At 37.3% G+C, this 22,282-nt stretch overlaps 1 protein-coding gene across 5 annotated transcripts in view; it reads right to left on the bottom strand.

Moving 5' to 3' along the window:
* The window catches only part of Vav3 (vav guanine nucleotide exchange factor 3), a 332,901-nt gene that overhangs the window by 5,115 nt on the left and 305,504 nt on the right, over positions 1-22,282 (bottom strand). For all 5 annotated transcript variants that reach the window (XM_021195490.1, XM_029537277.1, XM_029537278.1 and 2 more), the window contains 3 exons: positions 20,823-20,939; positions 20,171-20,258; positions 13,928-14,057 (listed from right to left, as the gene is read on the bottom strand). In XM_021195490.1, coding sequence (XP_021051149.1) covers positions 13,928-14,057; positions 20,171-20,258; positions 20,823-20,939 — 335 coding nt within the window. The remainder of the gene's footprint in view (positions 1-13,927; positions 14,058-20,170; positions 20,259-20,822; positions 20,940-22,282) is intronic.

The raw sequence follows: 22,282 nt of genomic DNA, 5'->3' as shown, positions 1-22,282 counted from the left end.
TGCTGTTTGTAATCACAAGAAAACTGTCACATCCAAGTTGGGATATCAAGCTGTGCTTCTTACCCACCATTCTCCTGTCACCATTTCTAAATGAGAAACATGCCAGACTTTTCCACTTTGATTGACATTAGTTCTGAGATTCAGAGCTGTCTGTCATTTACTAGGCAAATAACAAACACACTCCATGTTGCCACCTAAGCCCTATCCATCCAAGGATGGCCTGATTCCCATTTTGTTACAATAACAGGAAAGGGGGATGTATTCATATAAATATGTTCCTAATCAAAAGCAATATGAATAAGTAAGAGTTTACAAAAACAGGACTGCTAAGAGCTTATAGGGCTGTGTCCCTGAAACATAAGGAAACATGGAAAATCCAAGACATTTGTTAATTAAATTCAGACAATTTGTTAAGGCTCTCTCTTACTCACAATCAAGCATGCATTTCTCAGCTTACTTTCAATAGGGAAAGTCAAGTTGTAGAGAGGTACAGCATAGATACTGGCAAGTGTGCACTCTATTCTTTCACTCTATAGTTTCAATAATAAGAGTTGACTGTATTCATTATCAAGTGAACTATTAGTTACGATTGCTCAATACGTTGAATATATCAATCACTTAAGACATTACAGTAAATAAGAGGAAGACATTGATGTTCTCTTTCTTTTGCATCTGAGAAACTCTGGATTCACATCTGACTTCAAGGCCCTTATTCTTCACCTCAGCTGCACAGTTCTTGTCAATGAGCACTGTGGTTCATATAACGCTAACGTTTAGCCTACTGATTCTATGGTGCTATTAACAGACAAGGAAGACCTAGAGTATAAACTTTATTCCAGTATTCGATCTTCCCTTCATTCATCTGGTAGAGGGTTGAGTTCAACCATGTTTGGCCAGAGGAAGGGTTCATTTCCTCATCTCCTTTACATGTTGGTAAATTATATATATATATATATATATATATATATATATATATATATATATATGGTGAAGGCTTGACCAAAGCTATTAAAGCGAAACTTCTGGGATCTTGCCTTTTACCCCTTTATTCTAGATTGTTTTCTGGCATGCGAAAACTGCCACTGTGCTCCATAAAAGGCAATCTCTTACCTTGGGGAAGACAAGAGAATGTGCTCGAGGGAACATCAATTACTAAGATTTCACAGAGCACAGGTAGCCTGCTCTTCCATCCAGCTCTGAGCTCTGTCTGTTTTTATAGGATGGACAAATAAATGGACTTTTCTGATGAAGCCAACAGTGTTGGATTTACTGTCACTAGGATCCAGACTTAACCTAAAGCACTATCCTCAAAGATGCAATAAAAATAGGCAAAGGAAACAGGGATGAGAATGTGGTTTTCCATATACCTCTTTTTTTGACAGTTGTTTGATACTGCAAACCAGTACGGGTATCTCTAAGTGGATTCTCCAGGATCCTAGCAGCAGCAATGACCTACTAAATATGTTGTCTGACTCCAGCCAAGCAAACTGGCCAAGGGAATTGTGAGCAATTCAGTTGTTCTTGAAATCACTGACTGTGAAGTCTTTGCACACAGAGGGATCCATGTCTGACTCTCTTTTGTCATGAGTGGCCTCACATTTTTTTCCTATTCCATCTGCTCGTTCAGTTTTTAAAAATATATACACTGCTACATGCCATCACAGCTAATTTTATAATATGACAAGTACATATTTACTACTGTGCAACAGAAATGACAAATTTCTCTCTCCTCTGTCCCTATGTGTTTGTGTGTCTCTCTGTGTATGTTTCTTTCCGTGTGTGTGTGTGTGTGTGTGTGTGTGTGTGTGTGTGTGTGTGGTGAGGTATGGCTTTGCATGCATACAGAAGAGAGTTTTGTCTTGCTCTGTCACTCTCTACTTTACTTCCCTGAGATAGGGTCTCTCACTGAACCTGTGACTCAGGTGCCACTCAGTCAGCAAGGGCCCTTAGTCCTGCTATCTCTGTACCCAACAGCATCAGGTGTGCATGGCTGACTGCACAGGTTTTAAGGTAGGCGCTGGGAATCTGAGCTCAGGTCCTCATGCACACAAAGCGAGAACTCTTACCCACTGAGCAATCTCCCCCGTCCCATGTCTTCACTCTCTTGAGGTTATGATGTACCCATTGCCAGATAAAGGAGATGACATTTCTAATAAAGTAATTAGCCCATGACTAAACCTCACTAATGACAAAACATCTGGTGTCAAGATTCCTAGATTCCTATCTTATGACTGCAAGAACTTAAATTAGAAGCCATGTTCTATGCACTGCACTCACAGGTAGTGGGATTTTCTTCAGTGGACTATTTTCTATTTGATGCTTCTCTGGTCTGATTTCATTCATTAAAAAAAAAAAATAGACTGCATTTCTTTTTTAAAAAAATCTAATTAAGGTAATGTAAGCCAAGAAACTGAAATATCACAAGAGATAGCTTATCTCTAAAGGGAAGAAATAAGAAATCAATGAATACAATTAAGTGCTATTTAAATAACTTGAATAGTATGTAGATAAACTAGACATAAACCTGATCTACAGTAAGAAAATCGAAAATTTCTAGTTATAGCTAATGCTTTACCAAGGAAAGTGAATCTACATCAACCAGTTCTGCATTTCCCATAGGACAGACCCCATGCTATACAATGGCTACCATCCAACAGACCAGCATCTTAGCTGCCCAGATTCTATTCTGTAGTTCTGTACGTCTCCCCTTCCTGTTAGCTCAGCTAATCATTCAGTCACTTAACTGCTCAAAAAGACTTCCCGTAAAAAGCTGACAAAACATAAGGGGGAGAAAGTGAAATACGCCCAAGCATTGTGAGGACTATAACCTAGCAGTGGCATTCCTGCAATAACGCACTCTTCTGAGATGCTGAGCAGCTATTAAACACCAGGCGTCTCATAGCATTAACCATGCTGTTTGCCTGAGGAATCTTTTTAAAGTAAAAGGTTAATCAGTTTCCTCTGCCACTGCATGTACATCTCTCGGCCAAGTAGTTTAAGGGTTGATCGGGATGATTTCCACTTCTCAGCGCACCGTGGAATGATTTATTGTTGCCATTCTTCCTGTATGTCAATTTTCTCTGCCTCTGGGTCCTTGATCCTTTTATGCAATAAAATAAGCATTCTGGCGCCTACTGAAGATAACATACTAAACTAGGAAAGTGGGTGCTCAACACTATAGTTGGGCATCCAATAATACATTTTGTAGAGTGGTTTAAATTATAGAATATGCTTACCTCCACACCAAAACTATATACATCTTTCTCTATACACATACCTAGATACAAAATTTCTTCATTAAATTTGTCCATAAGGTGTTATTAAGACAACTTAGTGCAGGAATCACTGGTGACTGCACTGGTCACTGCACTGTCCTAGAACAGGATTAGGAAAACCCTGGGGAAGTGACATCCATGGGAGTGCTGATGGTGGTCACCTCCTGAACTGTCACTTCACTGTCTGCTTCACAGCGCAGGCAACATCCCCACTTACATTTCTTTATTTTTGAAGCTTCTAGGGGAGTCTCTCTGCCACTCATAGCAGTATACACATACACAATATTAAATCAATAACAAGTCCATTTCGGTGACACAATCATTGGCTAGGTACATGCTTCAGTTAAGGCCGAATTTCTTTCTTCAAATGCTTCTGGCTTTGCATCAGCATAGAGGACAGCCTTGCTTGGTGAGACCTCGGAGGCCAGTTATTTGACATATGTATGATACCTAAGTCTTCCTGGGATACCACTCATGGAACATTGCTATCAAATAAATCGTTCACAGCATAGTGGCAAAATGCTTCCAATTACAAAAGATGAAGAGTATAATAACACCACATTTCAACTTTTTCATGTTAAGTAGACATTGAAATGCTAGCATTTTCTAGTAGAAAAAAAAATCTGTTGAATAAACTGGGCACGGAAACCCTGTGACGAGGCACAATAACTTAGTAGGTACCACACAGTTCTGAGACTGGGAAGAAACAGCCACAGGACGCAGAACTATTTTAATTTAAAGGAAAAGCAAGCAAGCAAGCAAACAAACAAGAACAAGTTAATAGGAAGACTAGAAAAAGTTCAAGGGACTTGGTCTCTGATAACCACACTAGGGCTGCTTTACAGAATTACAGTTTTCCTTGTTCAATCTCTGAATGCTCGTGAGCAAGCCAACGTGTATTCAGCTTATAGTAACATTAAAGTTAGAAACAAAAAACTCAATTAACGCTTATCCTGAAGGGTCTGAGTTACCAACTCATGAACTATTTTTTGAGCTCACACTTACTTACCCATTACTTATTGTACAGACCTTTTCATTAAGTGTTTGTTAATTATTCCTCGTTAGTTGAAATATCATCTAACACTTTTAGTTTTAACCAGCACATGGATTCACATTCATTTATATGATAAAAAATTTTAGCTAGCATTGGGCCAGTGTATTTACCAAAACATTGATCTGTACTTACTGCCTAACAGCGGTCAAGAGGGTTTTCTGAAGCTCTGAATTCCTAAGTGAGATGCTCGATGAACTATCCTGGAAGTTTGATTTTTTTTTTTAATGCCTAGATTGTGTACAGATGGCCTGACAGTAGAAAACATGCCGAGAATTAAATCAATGTTTAATTTAAATTTGTTATCCTTAACCTGATTTTATTTTAGAACACAAACATTGTTTCATAGATTTCCAAAATTATCCAAAGACCTATTATCAAATATCTGTTTCTTAACTACTCTCAAGGAAAACAAACCAAAACCTCTAGTTCAGTTGGTTATACGTTTTAGATAGTCGTTGCTTGAAAAATAGGGATAATTCAGATTAGTTTCATTTAATTGAATGCTGACATCTGGTAAGTGAGCAAATCTTAGTGAACACAAAATTCAAAGGAAACGACAAAGAAAAGCCATGTCTAGGATTATTAGAAGACTGAACAGTTGCTTAGTATTTAGTGGTCCACCATGATAACATATAGGTATTGATAAGGAAACGTACAGTCATTCACAAGGTCTTTCTGATTATTGAAAATTAAGACAGTTGATACTGCCTTGGGAATTCAGATCATTTATAGGCACATAATTTGTGGGGATATGGATTTGATTCTAAATATGTGCTTTCTAAAACAAACAAATAAGCCCATCTGACATTAATTAAATTGTTAAGGTACAAGGACTACACTAAGATCCTTAAGAAGATAAAACAAATATGCAGAAATGCCGGTTTTAGAGAAGCTTACAAATTATTGAAGACACAGACTCACATGAAAGTTGTACACAGATATGAATAGACTCAAGTTCTGAGTGAGAGTCTGTAACAGATGCCAGGCTTCCCTGGCGTCAGAAGACACAGTAAAACCCTCCTGTCTCTTGGTGTTCTGACTCACAACCCCAGTGTCATACTCAGGTCTTCTCTTCTTGTTCTCTTTCACATCTCGTAGCTCACTTTTGACTAGATTACCTACAAGATCTGTCACCCTAACACCTCAGTTTGGTCACTTTCAGCTAGATGCTGAATGCACCTCCAAATGTGTCCTCATCTCCAGTTGTTTACCTTTCTTCCTGTGGTCTTCACAGAAACCAGAAATATTCTGTTAAAACCTAAAGTCAGACTATCTCTCTCTTTTGTTTAAATCCTTCCAAAGGCTCTGCATGTTCTTCCAAAGTCAAATGTAAAGCACTGCAGGATACCACAGGGTCTGGCCTCACCTACATTTTGTACCTGTTTCCTAAAAGTTTTCCTCTTGTTCCTGTTTGGGTGACATTGCTGACATCACATATGTTCTCCCTGTGTCCCATCGGTTCCCTCTCTTCTATTCCTGAGTGGTTTTTTTTTTTTTTTTTTTGTGAATCCCATTCTGGCTTTCTATAAACCCACAAACACAGATCATGGTCCCATGTAACTAAAAGGAAAACAAGAGTTTATTGCAGGAACAAAGTACAATTTAAATACCACTGGCTGACATTTAATTAAATTATGATGGTAATTAGGTAAGCAGAGAGAACAGAATGCCCTAAACTACCATTGTTCTCAAGAGCTCTTAAATCAGCACAAATGGTCTATACTCTCAGTGACTAAAGTTACAGGTTTAGCAGCCTGTACTACAGACAGATAGAGTGTGAGGATATTTATAGGAACTCATAATGATGAGAATTTCCTGGTCATATAAATGGCATTGCTAGAAAGGAGAACTTTAGGGCTAGTGTTTGGTGTTACCCTGGTCAAAAGTAGAATAAGCACTGAGAATCCATCTCTCTGCTTCACAGCTAAAGGGCCCCTACTTTTGCTCATCGTACAACCAGCCCAGTTAAAATCTCAAACCATTCTCTAGCATGTAGCGTATCATTGCCTTGTTATGTTATTTTTCCAGATCTACTCCTCAATTTCTAACACTATATAATTATTTTCCAACCCATTGTCTGCCTTTCCTACCAGCACATAAACTCCACCAGGGCAGATGCTCATCTGTCCCACTCACCCCTCTAAATACCCAGCAATTTAGATAGTGCTTGCCCTGCAGCAGAGTCTTGATGAAGAGGGAATGGATGGATGGCTATGGAGGAAGATATTGGGTCAGCAGAACTGTACCTTTTAAGAACACAGGGGGATAAGGAATTGGGGAAATTAATTGGAAATAGTGACCTAGTTTTGTTTTTATTATTGGATTTTGTATAGTTGGTTTTTATTTTTATTTATTTATTTTAGTTTTGTTAGTTTGTTCACAAATAGACCTACTATGAAGTCCTTGGTAACATGAAATTGATAATATAGACAAGTTTGACCTCAAACTTGTGGTCGCAGTCCTCTAGCCTTGGCTTACTAAGTGCTGAGATTGTAAGAACACACTGCCATTTCCAGTGAAGAATGGGGAAAGTGAGTAAAGGAGTAAAGTGATGTCAAAATGTATTGTGCAAAGTTCCGACCAATCAGAATGTATCCAAGGAGTAGCAGCTAGGATGATTAAATACCTGATAGTCACTCATATGGTAAGAGTTAGAATAAGTATTTAAAGTGGGGAGGAGAAAGGTATATAGTAAGGGAAATAAAACAGCATACTTGATGAAAAGGTTGTGATAGTTATTGTAAATACATAAATTAATTACTTTATAACATATTCTGGGGTTATTATAGTACAATGAAATGTGTGTGTGTGTGTGTGTGTGTGTGTATGTGTGCATGCCATTGAAAAAATAGCTATAGTAGCTAAACTGAGTGATATTTATAGCTAATGTAAGTAAAAACCACTAAGTTTTGTTCAAGACATAAGGTAAATATTTTCTGTGTTAGTTAGAAATGAAGTCACCTCAGTGTTCAAAGACTGATGGCCACCTGCCAAGACTGTAATGAAAAGTATTTGTTTAAAAAGCTCCCTGTAGAGCTGATGAGGCTGGCAAGTTTGAGGTGCCTAGATCTTGGGAGAATTCTCCCCCATTCATGCTTATTGTTAAGGCATTAGGGTGTATTGTATAATACCCTATAGGTGTATGTACTACTGAATTAGCTGTAAACAGATAAATGCTAAATGCAGGAGGTTGGGGGGGTGGCGAAGGGGGAATGAATGAAATAAAAAAAGGAACAAAAGGAAACCCTGGCCGACAGTGTCCTCAACTTCTGGATGCTGATAGGACAGAAGAGAGATGCAGAGTTAATGCTTGTCATGTGTAAACTTAGAACTCAGCAGCATAAGCAGTATATCATTGGACTGTATCAGGCCAAAAAAGCTCTCAGCATTTTCTTGCATAGCTAGAACTCTGATGGAATTTTTAGAAAGAGAAATGAAAATTTTCTCAATTCAGATAAATGTGCAGTTTCCGGGCAAGAATGACGAGACAAATACATCCTTGAATCAGGGCTGTCACATGATTGCACTACATTCAATACGAGATGATTACATGGATTAACTGCATTGGGGTCAATTTTCAATTTAGAAATAAGACTTCTAGGACTGGACGTTGTTAAGATAAGAAGTGCTAGAACGTAAGTACTGCTTTTTGAGCCATGGAATATTAAAAAGATAGCTTTGTATGAGGTTACCTAAATTTGCAGAACTTAAGTTTAGAATCCCAGACACGATTACTAATGTCTGGAGCCATCATTCTCAGAACAAAAATGTCTTAGAGAAGCCAATGAAGCTCTTAAAGTGTGTAAATAAAAAGAGAGCCCCAGCATGGCCTGGTCATAATGATGTACAGCTTTGGTTGACCAGTTGTCTTAAGAACTGAATACTCTGTGGGCATCACAGATGGGTGAAGAGAGGAAGTATGAAGATATCAGGAGAATGTTACAATTAAGTTATCCCATAGTGCACATGATGGGAGAGCTGAGCTGAAGTTCGGGAAACAGAAGCAATGTGCCAAGGGAAAGTGGAATGGCTTCACTGGTGAACTAAAATATGCCAAATAAAGCTAACACAAAATTTCACACTGGGCAACAGTGTGGGATACATGGAAGTAGTGACAGGAACAGCAGTAGTGGTTGCAGAAGCCAAAGCATCCAACACTGCCCACGTGCCAGACAGTCCTCTAAGTGCTTCACACCTACTGGCTTCACACCTACTGATGCTTTTAAGGCTTGGCATCAGAATTAAACATCAAGATGTAGTATTGTGTGGTGAAATAAATTAGGGAACTCTAGACAAATTATTTCTTTCCTATAAGGGAATACATCAAACTTGCATCAGTCTGTGGAAACCCGTTAACAGGGGCAACCTTTCATAGTGATTTTTTTGCAGGGCTGAAAGGCTTATGGACTACTCCACTGGAGACATTAATTTAATTTATGTAGAAAGGATTTGAGAATTTCCATTTTGTTAATTGGCAAATTATTTAGTATTAGTCAGGATTCTCTGGTTCTCAGATTCTATGCAGAGTATTTAAGGCCATGTTTCAGACAAATGGCTCACGTGATGCATGGAAACCTGCTTTGGCTCACAGTGCTTTCTCTCAAGAGTAGGGTGCACTTCATGCTGGCAAAGATGTAACACGCTGAGAGTACTTCATTGATTTGAAGCCTGCTTCTCCCAGAATGCCTGACTGCATGCATCATTTGGCCTGTCGGCACCAATAATGTGAAGTCTCTCTATTAGCCATTTGAAAAACAAAAATTGAAATTAGTCTGGAAATTTTTAGAGAATAGTTAAAAGCAACACTGCAAGATTATCATGGGTCTAACAGTCTTCCCATAGCCCACTTAAGGATCTTTCCAGTCTGATCCTGTGGAATATGACTTTACTTTAAAACTGAGAGGACTTCATAGATGCTATAGATCCCATGTGAAGACCAACCACCAACAGTGGGCCTTAAATTCAACTGCAACTGCTTTTCTAAGTGAAAAGATGAGGGCACACAGAGGGGAGACATAAAGTTCCAGCAGGCTGGTGTGGTACATCTACAGAGCAAACATTGCTGAGTATTGCTCACCCATGCAAAGGCTACAGACACATGAACACTATTTTGATTTTAGCCACCTGGCCTCAAGAACACAGTAATTTCTGTTTTGTTTCATTTTTCAATCATGACATGGCAATGTTTATGACAGTTCTGGGAAAGTAATACGAAATTAAAACTAATATTAAAGTTATCAGAATAAAATTAGATATGAAACCCAAAATGACCAGCAAAAAGATGACAAAAGACTGAGCATAAAACCAAGTGGTGGTGGCACACACCTTTAATCCCAGCACTTGGGAGGCAGAGGCAGGAGGATTTCTGAGTTTGAGGACAGCCTGGTCTACAAAGTGAGTTCCAGTACAGCCAGGGCTATTCAGAGAAATCCTGTCTCGAAAACAAACAAACAAACAAACAAACCAAAAAAACTAAAAACAAAACAAAAAAAAACCAAACCAAAACAAAACAAAACAAAAGACTGAGCATAAAATAAAGCAGTCATAAAATGAGAGTGGGTTGATATGCTCATGTTGACTTACTTACAAGGGCAGAAAGCTAAACTACATTAAGTGTATATTTCAGTACCTTAAGTGAATATTGTCCCTTACTGTATTAAAATATAACTAATAAATGCTCTGGGATTGTCAGGTTACTTCAGGAATAAGACAATGATAATATATAACATTGAGATTAATAAATATAAATGGCACTAACTTCATATAAAGTGTTTTGCAATTTAGCATTTTCACAAAGCTATCTTGCCATGGAATTGGTAAAGCACACCACCTCACATGATGCCACCCTCATATGGGCTTTAACTTTATCCAAAATGACATCTTTCAAAAAGTCTTGCTCCATGCCTACAGGATGAATAACATCTCTATGACACATTAGCTTATACTCTTTGGCTTCAGAAGGCTTATGGACTCCTATGACCTTACTTGTCTTTTGTGGGTTCCCATTCCCTAGTTTGTCCTCTTTACTACTGTAGCTCCAGCATTCGCACAGTCTCGGTACATGGCAAGTGTTAAATATTCATTGAGTACAGGGATGAGTAAACACATGTAAGGAGATCATAACAAAGCTTTACATGTGAACCATTCAGTGTCCAAGTGCCCTACATGTCCCCAAATCAGAGGTCAGGCTCCTCCGCATCTAGAGCCGATAAGAAAGAGGATGCTGCCACCTTCCTGTGATTCCTCTGGATTTGGCCTGAAGATAGGGTTATCTGCACATCAACCATTTATTAACTCTAAAATAATTCGGACTCAGGAAAGAGGCAAGAACAGCACAAACAATTCTCACATATCTCATTCACAGTACCCAAATATTAACATCTTATAATGTTTGCTTTGCCAGTCTATGCTTGTTTTTGAGCCATCTGAATATACATTGCAGACATAATCCATTTTTTACTGTCAAAAACTTCTGAATGTTTTTCTTACAAAGATATTCACTATTGTAGCCATAGTATAATTATCAAAGGCAGAAAATTGTGCTGATACACCTTGGCTAGTTAATCTATAGAATATATGAAAATGTCACTAATTTACGTACTCATGTCTTTTATTAGTAATATAAATAATATTTGTGTGTTGTTATATATACACTGTCTCCCTATTAAGAATTCTATCCATGCTATGTAATGTTTAAGGTTTGAATTGGGTTCACAAATAAGAAATCCTGCACTTCTGCTAGTGTAATGATTTATCAGAACTACACTCTACCTCCTCTTCTCATGCATACAAAGAAATAAAATTAGGATGTGATTTTTCAAGGAACACAGTACAATGTCCAATCTCCTTCCTCAGAAAGGAAAGCCGAGACTCAAACTGGCTAACTTGCCTAAGAGAACAGACCTGAAAATAACCGAGTAGTCATTGTAGACTACAGAAAACAAAAGTGACTTTAGTGTCCTTCAAATAGACAGGTATACAGGTAAATTTAAGCAACCAAAGGCAGAATGGCTAGGGCTATTTTAGATAGTCACGTGATTCCTTTATAGATCCACACAATATCTTCCTCCAAACTATTGCAGTTTCAATGGAAGAAAACCCGCTCACTTTCACCCGAGTTCTCGCTCCTCTCCTCTCTCCACTTCCTTTCTCCTCTTTTGGAAACATTCAATTTATTAAAGGGACATAAAAAATAGCACCATCCTGACACCCTGATAGACAGTCCAGAGACAGTAGAAGACGCCTTTATATCCTATAAAATGCTCTCTGCCAGATAATATGGACTTGTGCTTGATTCCAATCAGTATCTTTCTGCAAATAAACTGTCATCTGCACACAATATCTCTGTCGCGCTCCTATCATATTTTGCAAACATCAGCAAATGAACCAAGTCTTTCTTTTATAATCACAAAAGGTGCCTATACGATGTACGCCTCCACTGTTACAAGTTACCCAGTTTCACCAGTGAAGCTCACATCTCACCTCTGTGAAGAACACAAGAAGGTTTGCACTCTATCTTAGTTTCTCTGCATCCTGCATCTTTCTTTGGAAGTAATGAAATCTCAAGATCTCAGTCTGATTCTTTATCTTAAGGCAATTCTGTGTAGTGAGAGCTGTGTTTAGATATTCAGCAACTATGAACCAGGGATGAAGACTAACGGCTCCCTCAAGCCACCATTGTGTACAGAATATGCAGCATTTCTTGTTTCCCACCTCCTAGGAAGCACAGTATGTTTTTAAAAAATACATGTGGTGTTTTCATTAAGGGCTAACCCTAAATCAAGGCTTAATATAAAGTCAGCAAGACAAATTTATGACTCATCAAAGCGTAATACAGACTGCTATGAAAACTGCAAATGTAAACTTTTTCAGTCCTTTGAAATCTAGTATGTTATGTTTCAGAGTTAGCAGCACTGTTTGGGAGTCTCGTTGGACGAATTAGGTCACTAGAGGTGAGCCTTGACTTGTATAGTCTGGCTCGACCTCATGTCAACTCTCTGACTCCTGTCAAGGTACCTGCACTACTCAAGTTTCCCCAGATCATCTGCTTCTATTCCTAGCCTCTGTGGAGGACCATATACTCTCAAACTGTAAGCCAAAATAAACCCTTCCTTTCTTAAATTGCTTCTTTCCATGTATTTGGTTATAGAAACAAGGAAAGCTAAGGTCACAGTGGGAAGATGGCCTTTCTAAATTCTGGACATCACCCCTCTGTTCCCCACTCCTCCATAAGGCTCTGAAGAACCAAGGGAAATATTCAAATGTGATTCCACCTGCAGATGGCCTCTTCTGAAATTTCTGCTGTGCCTATCCACTCAAAAGACAGAGAAAAAGAAAAAAGGTTTAAACTTAAGTTTATCTAAAAGGAGTTGTCATGTAAAAAGAGGTCAGAAGTCACAGCTTGGATAGACTTTTAAGAAATTTGTAGGAAAACTACTTTTAGGATAAATATCCATTTTAATGAGTCAAATACTGCCTGTATGATAATCTAAGATAATCAGAAAATCTTGAGCTAAAAAAATAGAAAAAATTATGAAGATATTTAAGCATTCAAGACAAAGTATGCTCTTGTTTGTCTCATAACATGAGTTCGTACACATGTCAATGACCATAAGGAGAACAACCATGAAGCCTTACAAAAATTAACAGAAAACCAACTCTCAGCTGAGGTGACAAATGACTTTCATGTTGTTCTGAAGTACACTGAACTGTGCTGAGGTTACAAACTTGACAATTCCCCATCCCCCTTTAGTGTAAGGTTTTAAGGAAATAAATAAACTTCAAGTTATATTACACTGGTGCAAATCTGTTTTGGAACTACTTCTTGAAATTCCAGATGTCCAGTTGTATTTAATAAATTATTTCAGGATTCTAACAATGGTAAAATTGTTTTTACTTCTCCCCCAAAGCAGGTTTTTTTTTTTCTCTCATTATCATAGTCTCTGCATAGTTGGGTATCTAAGAGGTATGCATAACATGAAGTGGTCTGGCAGAGTTTATGATTTGGATTCACTGAAGCTGTGATGCATTTGTATGTCTGTGTGTTTATATGTAGCCATCCTTTATGACTACTTAGGATTTGTATAGTTTTAAAAGTACTAACAAAATATGTTAATCCTTTCAGAATGCTGGGTTGAAAGAGGAACATGAGGAGCCTTATAATACTGGGTACACTGGCAGGTCTCTGTTAGATACTATTCATGAAACAGCGTTACAGTTACAAAGGTTATGTATGAATTAAAAGGAGCTTGGCTAATATAAAACCGAGGGGAAAGTACAAAACTTCACACGTTAATGTATCACTTACATTTTGATGCCTGTTTTAACACAGATACAATTTTTAATTTATCACAAATACCCTGTAACTAGACAGTCATGGACCTTTTGGTCCTTCTGACTCTGCTTAGCTCCGGAAAAAAAAGTGTCTGCTCAATGCATTAGCATATTAATTAGCCATATTTCAAACTTCAGAAGACATTTAATGCTATTTTACTTCAAACCCCTTAAGTGACTATATATATATATATATATATATATATATATATATATATATATATATATATATATTTAAAAATGTCTTCTCAATGACAATACTCACTGCTGTTGCCTGTTCTATTACCCCTCTGTCCAGCTGGCTGTTCTGGCTCCTTGTATGGAAACTGTAGCGTTGTATCTAAGGTCCTGAACCCTTCTTTAAGAGAATGGTGCTTGTAGTACTCCACAAGTTCCTTTAAGAGAGCAGATTAAAGAGAGGTCTTGTTATTTTTGTTCTCAAATAAACCACTTAATACTTAATTATATATGATACAAGAACAACCATTTTAAGCCTAACATTTCCAGATATATAAAGCGAGAGTAAGAGCTCTGCCTACTGTCTGGATGTACCTGACCCCCTCCCTGCAAGGCGCTAGCCTGGTTACTGGAGACTATTGTTCATGTTGGTTGTTCTCTATTGTTCTTCAGGCATGCAGAACATCCTGTTTGTCTTCCATCAGATGTGGTGCTGAAAAGAAGCCACGCTAAACTTCGATCTCAGGGTAGTAATTATTGTTGTTATTAGTGAGAGACGTGTCTTTCTGAAGAAAAACGAAAGGAACAGCTGTTTGCTTGACTATATAGCAATTGCTACTTTCCCCCATTTTGCTTTCAACTTGTCAGAAAAACAAACTTAATACTAAATGTATTTTTCCACAAAAAAAGGTTCATGAAGCTCTCAACACTGCTCAGCATCACGCCTGCTGTACAATGATGAAGGGTTAGTATACATCTCAGCTCTCAATGCCACCCAGCATTCACAAAGGGCAGCCAGGTAGTTCTGTCTAATTGCTGTTTAGAAATACTTCTTGTCTTAAACATTGCAAAGCCTCAGATAAACTTCTACCATATTCTAAACGGAATCTTCAGGAAAATCATTTTCTGGGTATCTTTAGTTTCCTATTCTATACATGTCTGAACCCTTCTACCATGAACCTAAACAGAATAATTTATAATGAAAATGCTATCAGTAGCCTAATGTGGTAGATATGAAGTATCAAATAAATAGTTGAAATGAAAATAAAAAAAAAACCAAATCACTTTAAGCAAAGTAGTCATCGCTTTTGTCAGAGCACCCTTAAAATGTATGGAAGAACAACTCTTCTTGAGAAAGAAACATTGTCCATTGATCCAGCACATCTAGTCAGTGGTTAAGTTCAAATTTCCTAAAAGAAATCATTTAGGCCAGAACTCACTCACAATGTGGAAAAATGATTATTAATGACTTATTCTTTTCAGTCTAACTCAGACACGCTGTGTACTACTTTGTGCTGGGAGTGCCAGGGATCAGAAAAATGCTGAAGCCAAGGTGCCCAACCTCCAGGCGTTCTTATCGCTGATGGGAGAGTGAAGGGTTATCAAACCTCGGGGCACAAAGAACTTTCTTTAGTGTGTTCAACTGGGAAGCAAGAAGAGACAGCATCATGGAGATGGGTTGGTTAAATCAAAGACCAGGGGAAAATCTCAATGGCTAGCCATGGGGAAGAGATCATTTCAGATGGGGGGATCCAGGGTTGAAACACAAAGGTGGCAAAGTGAAAATCCCAGTCCTGGACTGGGGAGATGGCTCAGTAGATAGGAGTGCTTGTTACAGAACATGAGTGTGAAGACATGATTTCACATGCAGCCTCCCATATAGGAATCAGTTATAGCCACATATGTGTTTATAACCTCACAACTATTGAGTGGAGGAAACAGCTGGCCACTAGCCTAGCTCCAGGGTCTGTGAGGGAATGGGATGGAGAGAGGGAGAGACAATACTATCTGATATCTTGCTCTGGTCTCTACATATTTGTGTCTGTGCAAAGAGCACATACATTTTAATGTGCACACACATTCTGTCACATTAATAAACTGAAAGTAGTATGGCTTATCTAAATCACTGGATAAAGCAAATGAAGATTCTTTCTGTTAATTCCCACATTTGGAAAATGAGAGCCATAAAACATTTCACACAGCTCACAGATCTTCCTTGGACTCAGAGAATGAGAATGGGAGTGCTTGATGAAAAGAAGGTGTGTGGAATCTAACAACAAGAGGGGGAAAGGAAATGAAACAAAACACCAAATAGAACACTGTATCTTGGATATGGCTACCTATATGAGAATATGGCATTTGTAATATGCTGATTTTTTAATATGATTTCCTAAGAGTAGCTTAGAAGTTTAATTATGCTTAGTAAAAAATATAATCATTTTATTTTTTTGATGATGAGATAAAAAGCTTAAGGAAAACTCCATTCGCATGTGGCATCACCGATACCAGTGATACCAAGGAGTTGTTCCTTTAGCCTTGACACTTTAATTAAAATGTGCTATTTTCTTTGACAATATAAATATAAATCTGAAACAAATTGTGCAGTTCAATAGCTTTGAATTTCAATTTAACTTTATGGGAGAGAATGTGAATTTTATAAATTGTAAATCATTAGTAAGATTAATGTGAAGTTGGCTATAAACTATTGAATTATTGAACAGAAAAAAAGTTTTGTTGATCATTTAATATTTTTACAGAAGAAGAAGAAAAAAAAGACTTTTCTAAGAACCAGGGTCAGGCAATTTGGTAAACTGCAGATGGCCTTTAATACCTGGCTAAGCACAGAAAGCACCTGAGTTACATTTTTACACCTGAGTTACATTTTTACAGTCTTAGGCGGCAAATCTTCCTACCAGGCTTCCGAGTAGAATTACGAGCGCCAGTATGGATTGTTTCCAATTCATGGCTTTATGCTCTCTGTATTTTAGTCTAATCCACCCCTGCTTTAGCAGTCATTGACCTTCAGGTACAACAAGCAAATAAGATGACTCTAAACACAAGAAATCTCTAAGCTTCCCTTATCTCAGCCGACACAGTGGTGTCAACAATCCAACCCTGAGAAATAATGAGTGTGGGCCAGTCATTCCAATTACCAAGGAAACAGGCACTGGAGATGGCTTACAAACAACATTTGGACATAGCTTGTCTGGCATACATGAAAATCAGAACAAAATTAATACCTTGTAATCTGGAATCAGAAAGTCATTTAGGGTTGGAACTTAATGATTAAGAAAAACAAAGACTTTGATTAACCAAGCTATTGAAACCCAAGGGAAGGAGTTCTGGTCCCCAGCACCAAATTCAGCCTTTTCTGTGAGACACCAGCTAATTTAAAATAAGCTTTTAGAGTCTGCTTATACTTAGAATCCTTTCTAATAGAAAATTTATTCCAAGCTATAAGGTGATCCATATGCAGAGCATAATGTAATGTGGATGGTGAGATTAGTGAGATGATGAACTACTAAGACATGGCACAGGTCTATGCACTAGCACTTACTGAGATGGGAACAGTGCTACATAACACACCACAATAAACTTTGTCTGCTAGAGGTCATACGACATCTATTTGCTTTAAAGACACATCCTACATCTTGGAACCTCCTCTCCTCTTCCAAAGAAGTATGTTACCATAATAAGAACACCTCTTCTTGGCAAGTATCCACATGGCATTTTGTCTCTTAGGTCTGCAGGACACCACTGTCTTAAATTCTCTGGCATACATATACTTGCTAACTTGTAAGCTATTCTAGATCAATTGAGTCATTTTATTATGTAGTCTCTTAAAACTATAGTGATTGAGTTTTTCAAGATTCAAAATAATTCAAAACTCATACTCTTCTTTGCAAATTTTATCTTAAACATTGTGCCTCGTTCTATTAAATCATTTTATTAGAATCCAAGTCTGCCTTTTGGAAAAACAATAGAATTTTATTATAAATACACATTTAATTTTTAAAAAATGTATAGTATGTAGATTTGGTATATCACTGCTTATCTGTTTACTGAATTTATTGAATACACATCTTCAAAAATTAAAAATAAAGATTCATAATAAACCTATTCAACACATTAACAAAAAGCAGGGCAAATCCCAGGTAGCTCTATGGCTTCTTTGGCAATTGGTGATTATTTGGTGATTATTTGATAAAGCTGGCAAAAGGTCTTTGCTTATGACTAAAGGATTTCTGTTCCTTGTCTACATTTCTTTATTTACATAAATATCCTTAAGCTGGTTCCTTTCTTTTTAGTTGCTGCAGCTTTGCTCTTAATTCTCCATCATCTCTTTTGAACTATTGTGGTCTGAGCTTCCCTATAAAAGATCTCCCAGCGTGGAAGGAAAAAGGAAAAAGAAAAAGAAAAAGAATAGCATAGCTATGGTCTGTGTCCCCAACAGGGGCATTCATGAGTGATACACAGCATTTGTGTCACTTATTTGAATTCTGAGACCTGTGCATTTACTTCCCTTTCCAGGAGACCAATGGATAAATTTTAATGGTCTCTGCTTCACATTATTTAAATTGAGGAGTTTGTCACCTTCAGTATAGTCATAGCCATATAAGAACTGTAGCCCATGATGGTGTCACTGGATTTTCTCATCCCTAACCTTCCCTGATATAGGATTTCCATGGGCTGAACCAAGGTGATACAAAGCTGAGCTGATTGGCCCCTTACAGTGGCCATTCCCTTTATGCTTCTTGTGTGTCTTCTGCAACAGGAGTTTCTTTTGCGACTTTTCAATATCTGCAAGGCTAGCAGTCATCTTTGGCCTTGCAGCATTTTTTAAGTGTCACATCAACTATAACTCTGTGAGGAAGCCTCATTACCACACAAAAAAGTTCTGCAGGTAAGAGCTCCAGCTGGTGTGTCTTGCAGAGATGGCATGCCCCATGCATGCTTTCATCATGTCTGGGCTATGCCTGTCACTCATTATCTGTGTACCCACTTGTCACATCCTTCCTAGGTTTTTATTACATGAAGAACCTCTTCTGGACCAGCTTGTTCTGTCTTCTCTTTCACAGCCTGGTAGATAGATACAACAGAATGGAAGCTACCTCTAGCAGGGAGGATGCGTGGATCTTGGTTACCAATTTGACAAGAGTTTCCATTTTCCATGACTGTCCAGGCTGCCTGTCCTTTCCTTTTGAATTTCAAATGTCCTATTTATGTCTAAAGATTTCTTCCTGTTTCCTTTTCTCTCCACTCAAGATGCTTCAATTTCTTTAACACACTGGTCCCTATCTTGAAATGATTTTTAGGTAAGGCATTCAAGCTGGCTGAGTTTATAAGCTTTCTTATACTCAATTTTACCTCATTTGTATTCCTAAGTGATTTCTGTTACTTTCAGGAAAGGTCTAGTGTATATGGTTTGATTCGTAGCTCTGTCAAGGGATCTTCCTTCTCAAAGCTAATCAAAGTTCTTAACATCTACAAATGTATCCTGTGTCCTGTGTCCAAATTCTTCATTAGCTCAAGAAATTAACTAAGTGAAAAAGATTTGAAGCCACTCCTAGGAAAATAAGATATACTGTTAACAGTGTGTGTAATGAAATGTATATGTTATCTGTAAGACATATACACAATATACCTACTAAAGAAATTACTGAGACATTTACAAATTGTCAGAATTGATCACTACATTCTAACCACAATATATGCTTTTCATTTCAACACAAAATTTCTATGTATTATCAATGAATGACTGTGGCAAAAATATAAACAGATGTCTAACTGTCTAATTAATTAATGAGAACTGTGATTACACAATTTATTTTATTTTATTAAAGGTTTATTTATTTATTTTTATATATCAGTGTACACTGTAGCTGTCTTCAGACACACCAGAAGAGGGCATCTGATCCCATTACGGATGGGTGTGAGTCACCATGTGGTTTCTGGGAATTGAACTCAGGACCTCTGGAAAAGCAGCCAGTGCTCTTAACCACTATCCATCTCTCCAGTCCCGATTACACAATTTGTAATAGTAGAAAATATAAAGAAAATTGCAAATTTAATTTCTATGGCCTCTTGTATGAAATAGAGTTAAATGTAAGAGGTATTTTCATTAATTAAAAATTTTCTTGCCATAACTGATCATGACAAAAGGTAGCTAAAAGGAGAGACGGAGGACATAAGTAGAGGAATGATAAGAAAGATTTGCCGTTTGCCAGTGAGACAATACACTCAAACAACCATACAAACCACTGACAGCTATACTTGAGTTGGCAGTTGCTCTGAGAGTCATGAGTTGTGTATACTATAAAATTTTATCTAAAACATACAAGTCTCATTTATAATGATCAATACCATCTGAGCAATGTAAAACTGCACTGGAGTTCTTCAACCTACAAAGTTAGGATTTTGCTAGAGCCCACACTATAATTCTCTTTAGATAATTTTCAGTGGGTAACATTGCTAAGAAACTACAGAATTAAACTAACTTTAACAGCAGAAAATGGGAATTATAGATTGAAAAGAAATAATCAATGCTCACCATTAAGCTTTTAAATTTTCTATTTTCTGCAATGTGAAAAAAGCCATCTCTTGTTAAAATCTTGATGTGTTTTGCTTCATTATTGTACCTGTGGGCAATGAATAACTTATGAATATAAATGTGTTTTTAATCAGTAGAAATCAATAATTACCAGAGGGCATGCCCCAATAACATTATAGGAATTAATTCCGAAGACAAAATATATACTTGTGCCAATACAATGCTGACAGCTAATTAACAACATATATTTACTAGATGGGCTGAAGATACAACCAATATTTGAAGTGAGAGAAAACTTTGATCTGACTAATTACTATGCTTAATTTACTTAGTAAATTTAGTTTGATAGTACAAAAAAAAGGAGATAAAATCTAGTAATTTGTATTCTTTGAATTTACTAGAAATACACACATATCAAGTCAACAAAATATAATGTTATGAAAGAAATCTATTATGCCAATTAGCAGCCTATAACACCCATTACTGTTTTCCTTGCAGATATTTTCCAGTATTAATGAACTGTCTGGATAAATGCATTACTTCTGCTGCAATTAGAACCCTGGTTTTCAACTTCAGTGTTATATGTGTCACATGACCTACACAATTATGAACACAGGAAATCTATTTTTACAAAAGCACTTGTCCTACTTACTTAATGCTAATTGCATATTCTCCAGACTCTTTGGTCCTGTGCCTTACAAGGTAAGTACTATTCACCCTGTTAATAAGTTCAGTTTCTGCCTGCAATCTTTCCATTGGGCCAGCATACCTGTGAAAAGACAGAAAAATTAGATGAACATATCTGAAAAGAGAGGGTAAGTACAAGTATTTGTCGTGGCTTTATGTGTATGCAAATTACATTGCTTTACATAATAATTTGGAAAAAGCTCTTTAATAGTCTAAACAGAAATACGGTACAACATTAACATCAGCAAAATGGGCAATACCTAAAGAGTCAGTGAGCACTAGTCAACGCGAGATAAACAGAAGGGACGAAGACAAGAGTCAGAAGGTTAGGATCAGATAGGAAGAAGAGTTATGGGAGGCATAGCCCTGTATAAGACACAGGCAAACAGAAAGACAGGCAAACAGCTGGACAGACAGACACAGACAGACAGACAGACACACACACACAGAGACTTCAAGATGTCACCTTTCCTATATATACTATCAGATCTCTTTGGAGGATCTTTTTGAAGTGACTGAAATCATTTAAATTATTGTAAAATAATTATCATTGAGATGTGAGATTAATTATCCTAGTTCACAATTCTGACAAACAAACTTCTAAAGAAACAAACAGTGATAAAGGAATCATTCTCAAAAGTAATTTTCAAAACCAGAGTTCAGGTTTCCCTAGACTATATGGGCCTTAAGCACAACCAAACTCTGTCTTAACAATGACAATCATAGTAAAATATCCAAACTCTGAATTAAATTATTCTTGCATGACCACTCACATCAAATGTAAGCACTCCACATAGTGCCAAGGATCAAAGATCTGGAACAATAGAAATTAAAAGGAAACTACATTTGGACTGGCTCTTTTCAAGCTAATTAATTCATGAATTAATATTCAAGTAAAGCATCTGACTCACATATCAAATCATAAACTCAGTATAAATGTATGCTTTAATCTATACTATTCATTTAAAATGTACACAGTAGACATTTAACAAAAGTTCATGGAGTCAAATGGATATAGGCAGTCTTGGACCATGAATAAAGGGAAATTAGTGGCAGTTTGTACCAACGACACATTTTTAAGGGAGTTATGATAACCTTATGACCTATTAAGATCTAGTATAGTCTGCTTCACGCATATCTCATCTGCCTTATATCTTCTAATCCCTGTATCTCTACTCTCAACCTCCTGTACGCAGGGCTTGTCAGTCTCCTGACCATAAGGTCATTCATACACTGGGCTCTTGTGTGAAAACACACTTCCATCAACACAGTTTTGTTGTTGTTGTTGTTCAGGTTTTGAGAATCTTCCTGTGCATCTGTCTTAAAGACTGTCCTGCATATGCATGGAACCCTCTCTCCCTCATTTTAACTACGGTCTGCCAACAAATGTTAATCTACTTAATGTATACTTTTAAAAGCAATGAA

Source organism: Mus pahari, chromosome 4 (assembly GCF_900095145.1).
Source record: "Mus pahari chromosome 4, PAHARI_EIJ_v1.1, whole genome shotgun sequence".
NCBI lineage: Eukaryota > Metazoa > Chordata > Mammalia > Rodentia > Muridae > Mus > Mus pahari.
Note: the sequence above shows the minus strand (reverse complement) of the source record. Positions and strands in the feature narration are given on the sequence as shown.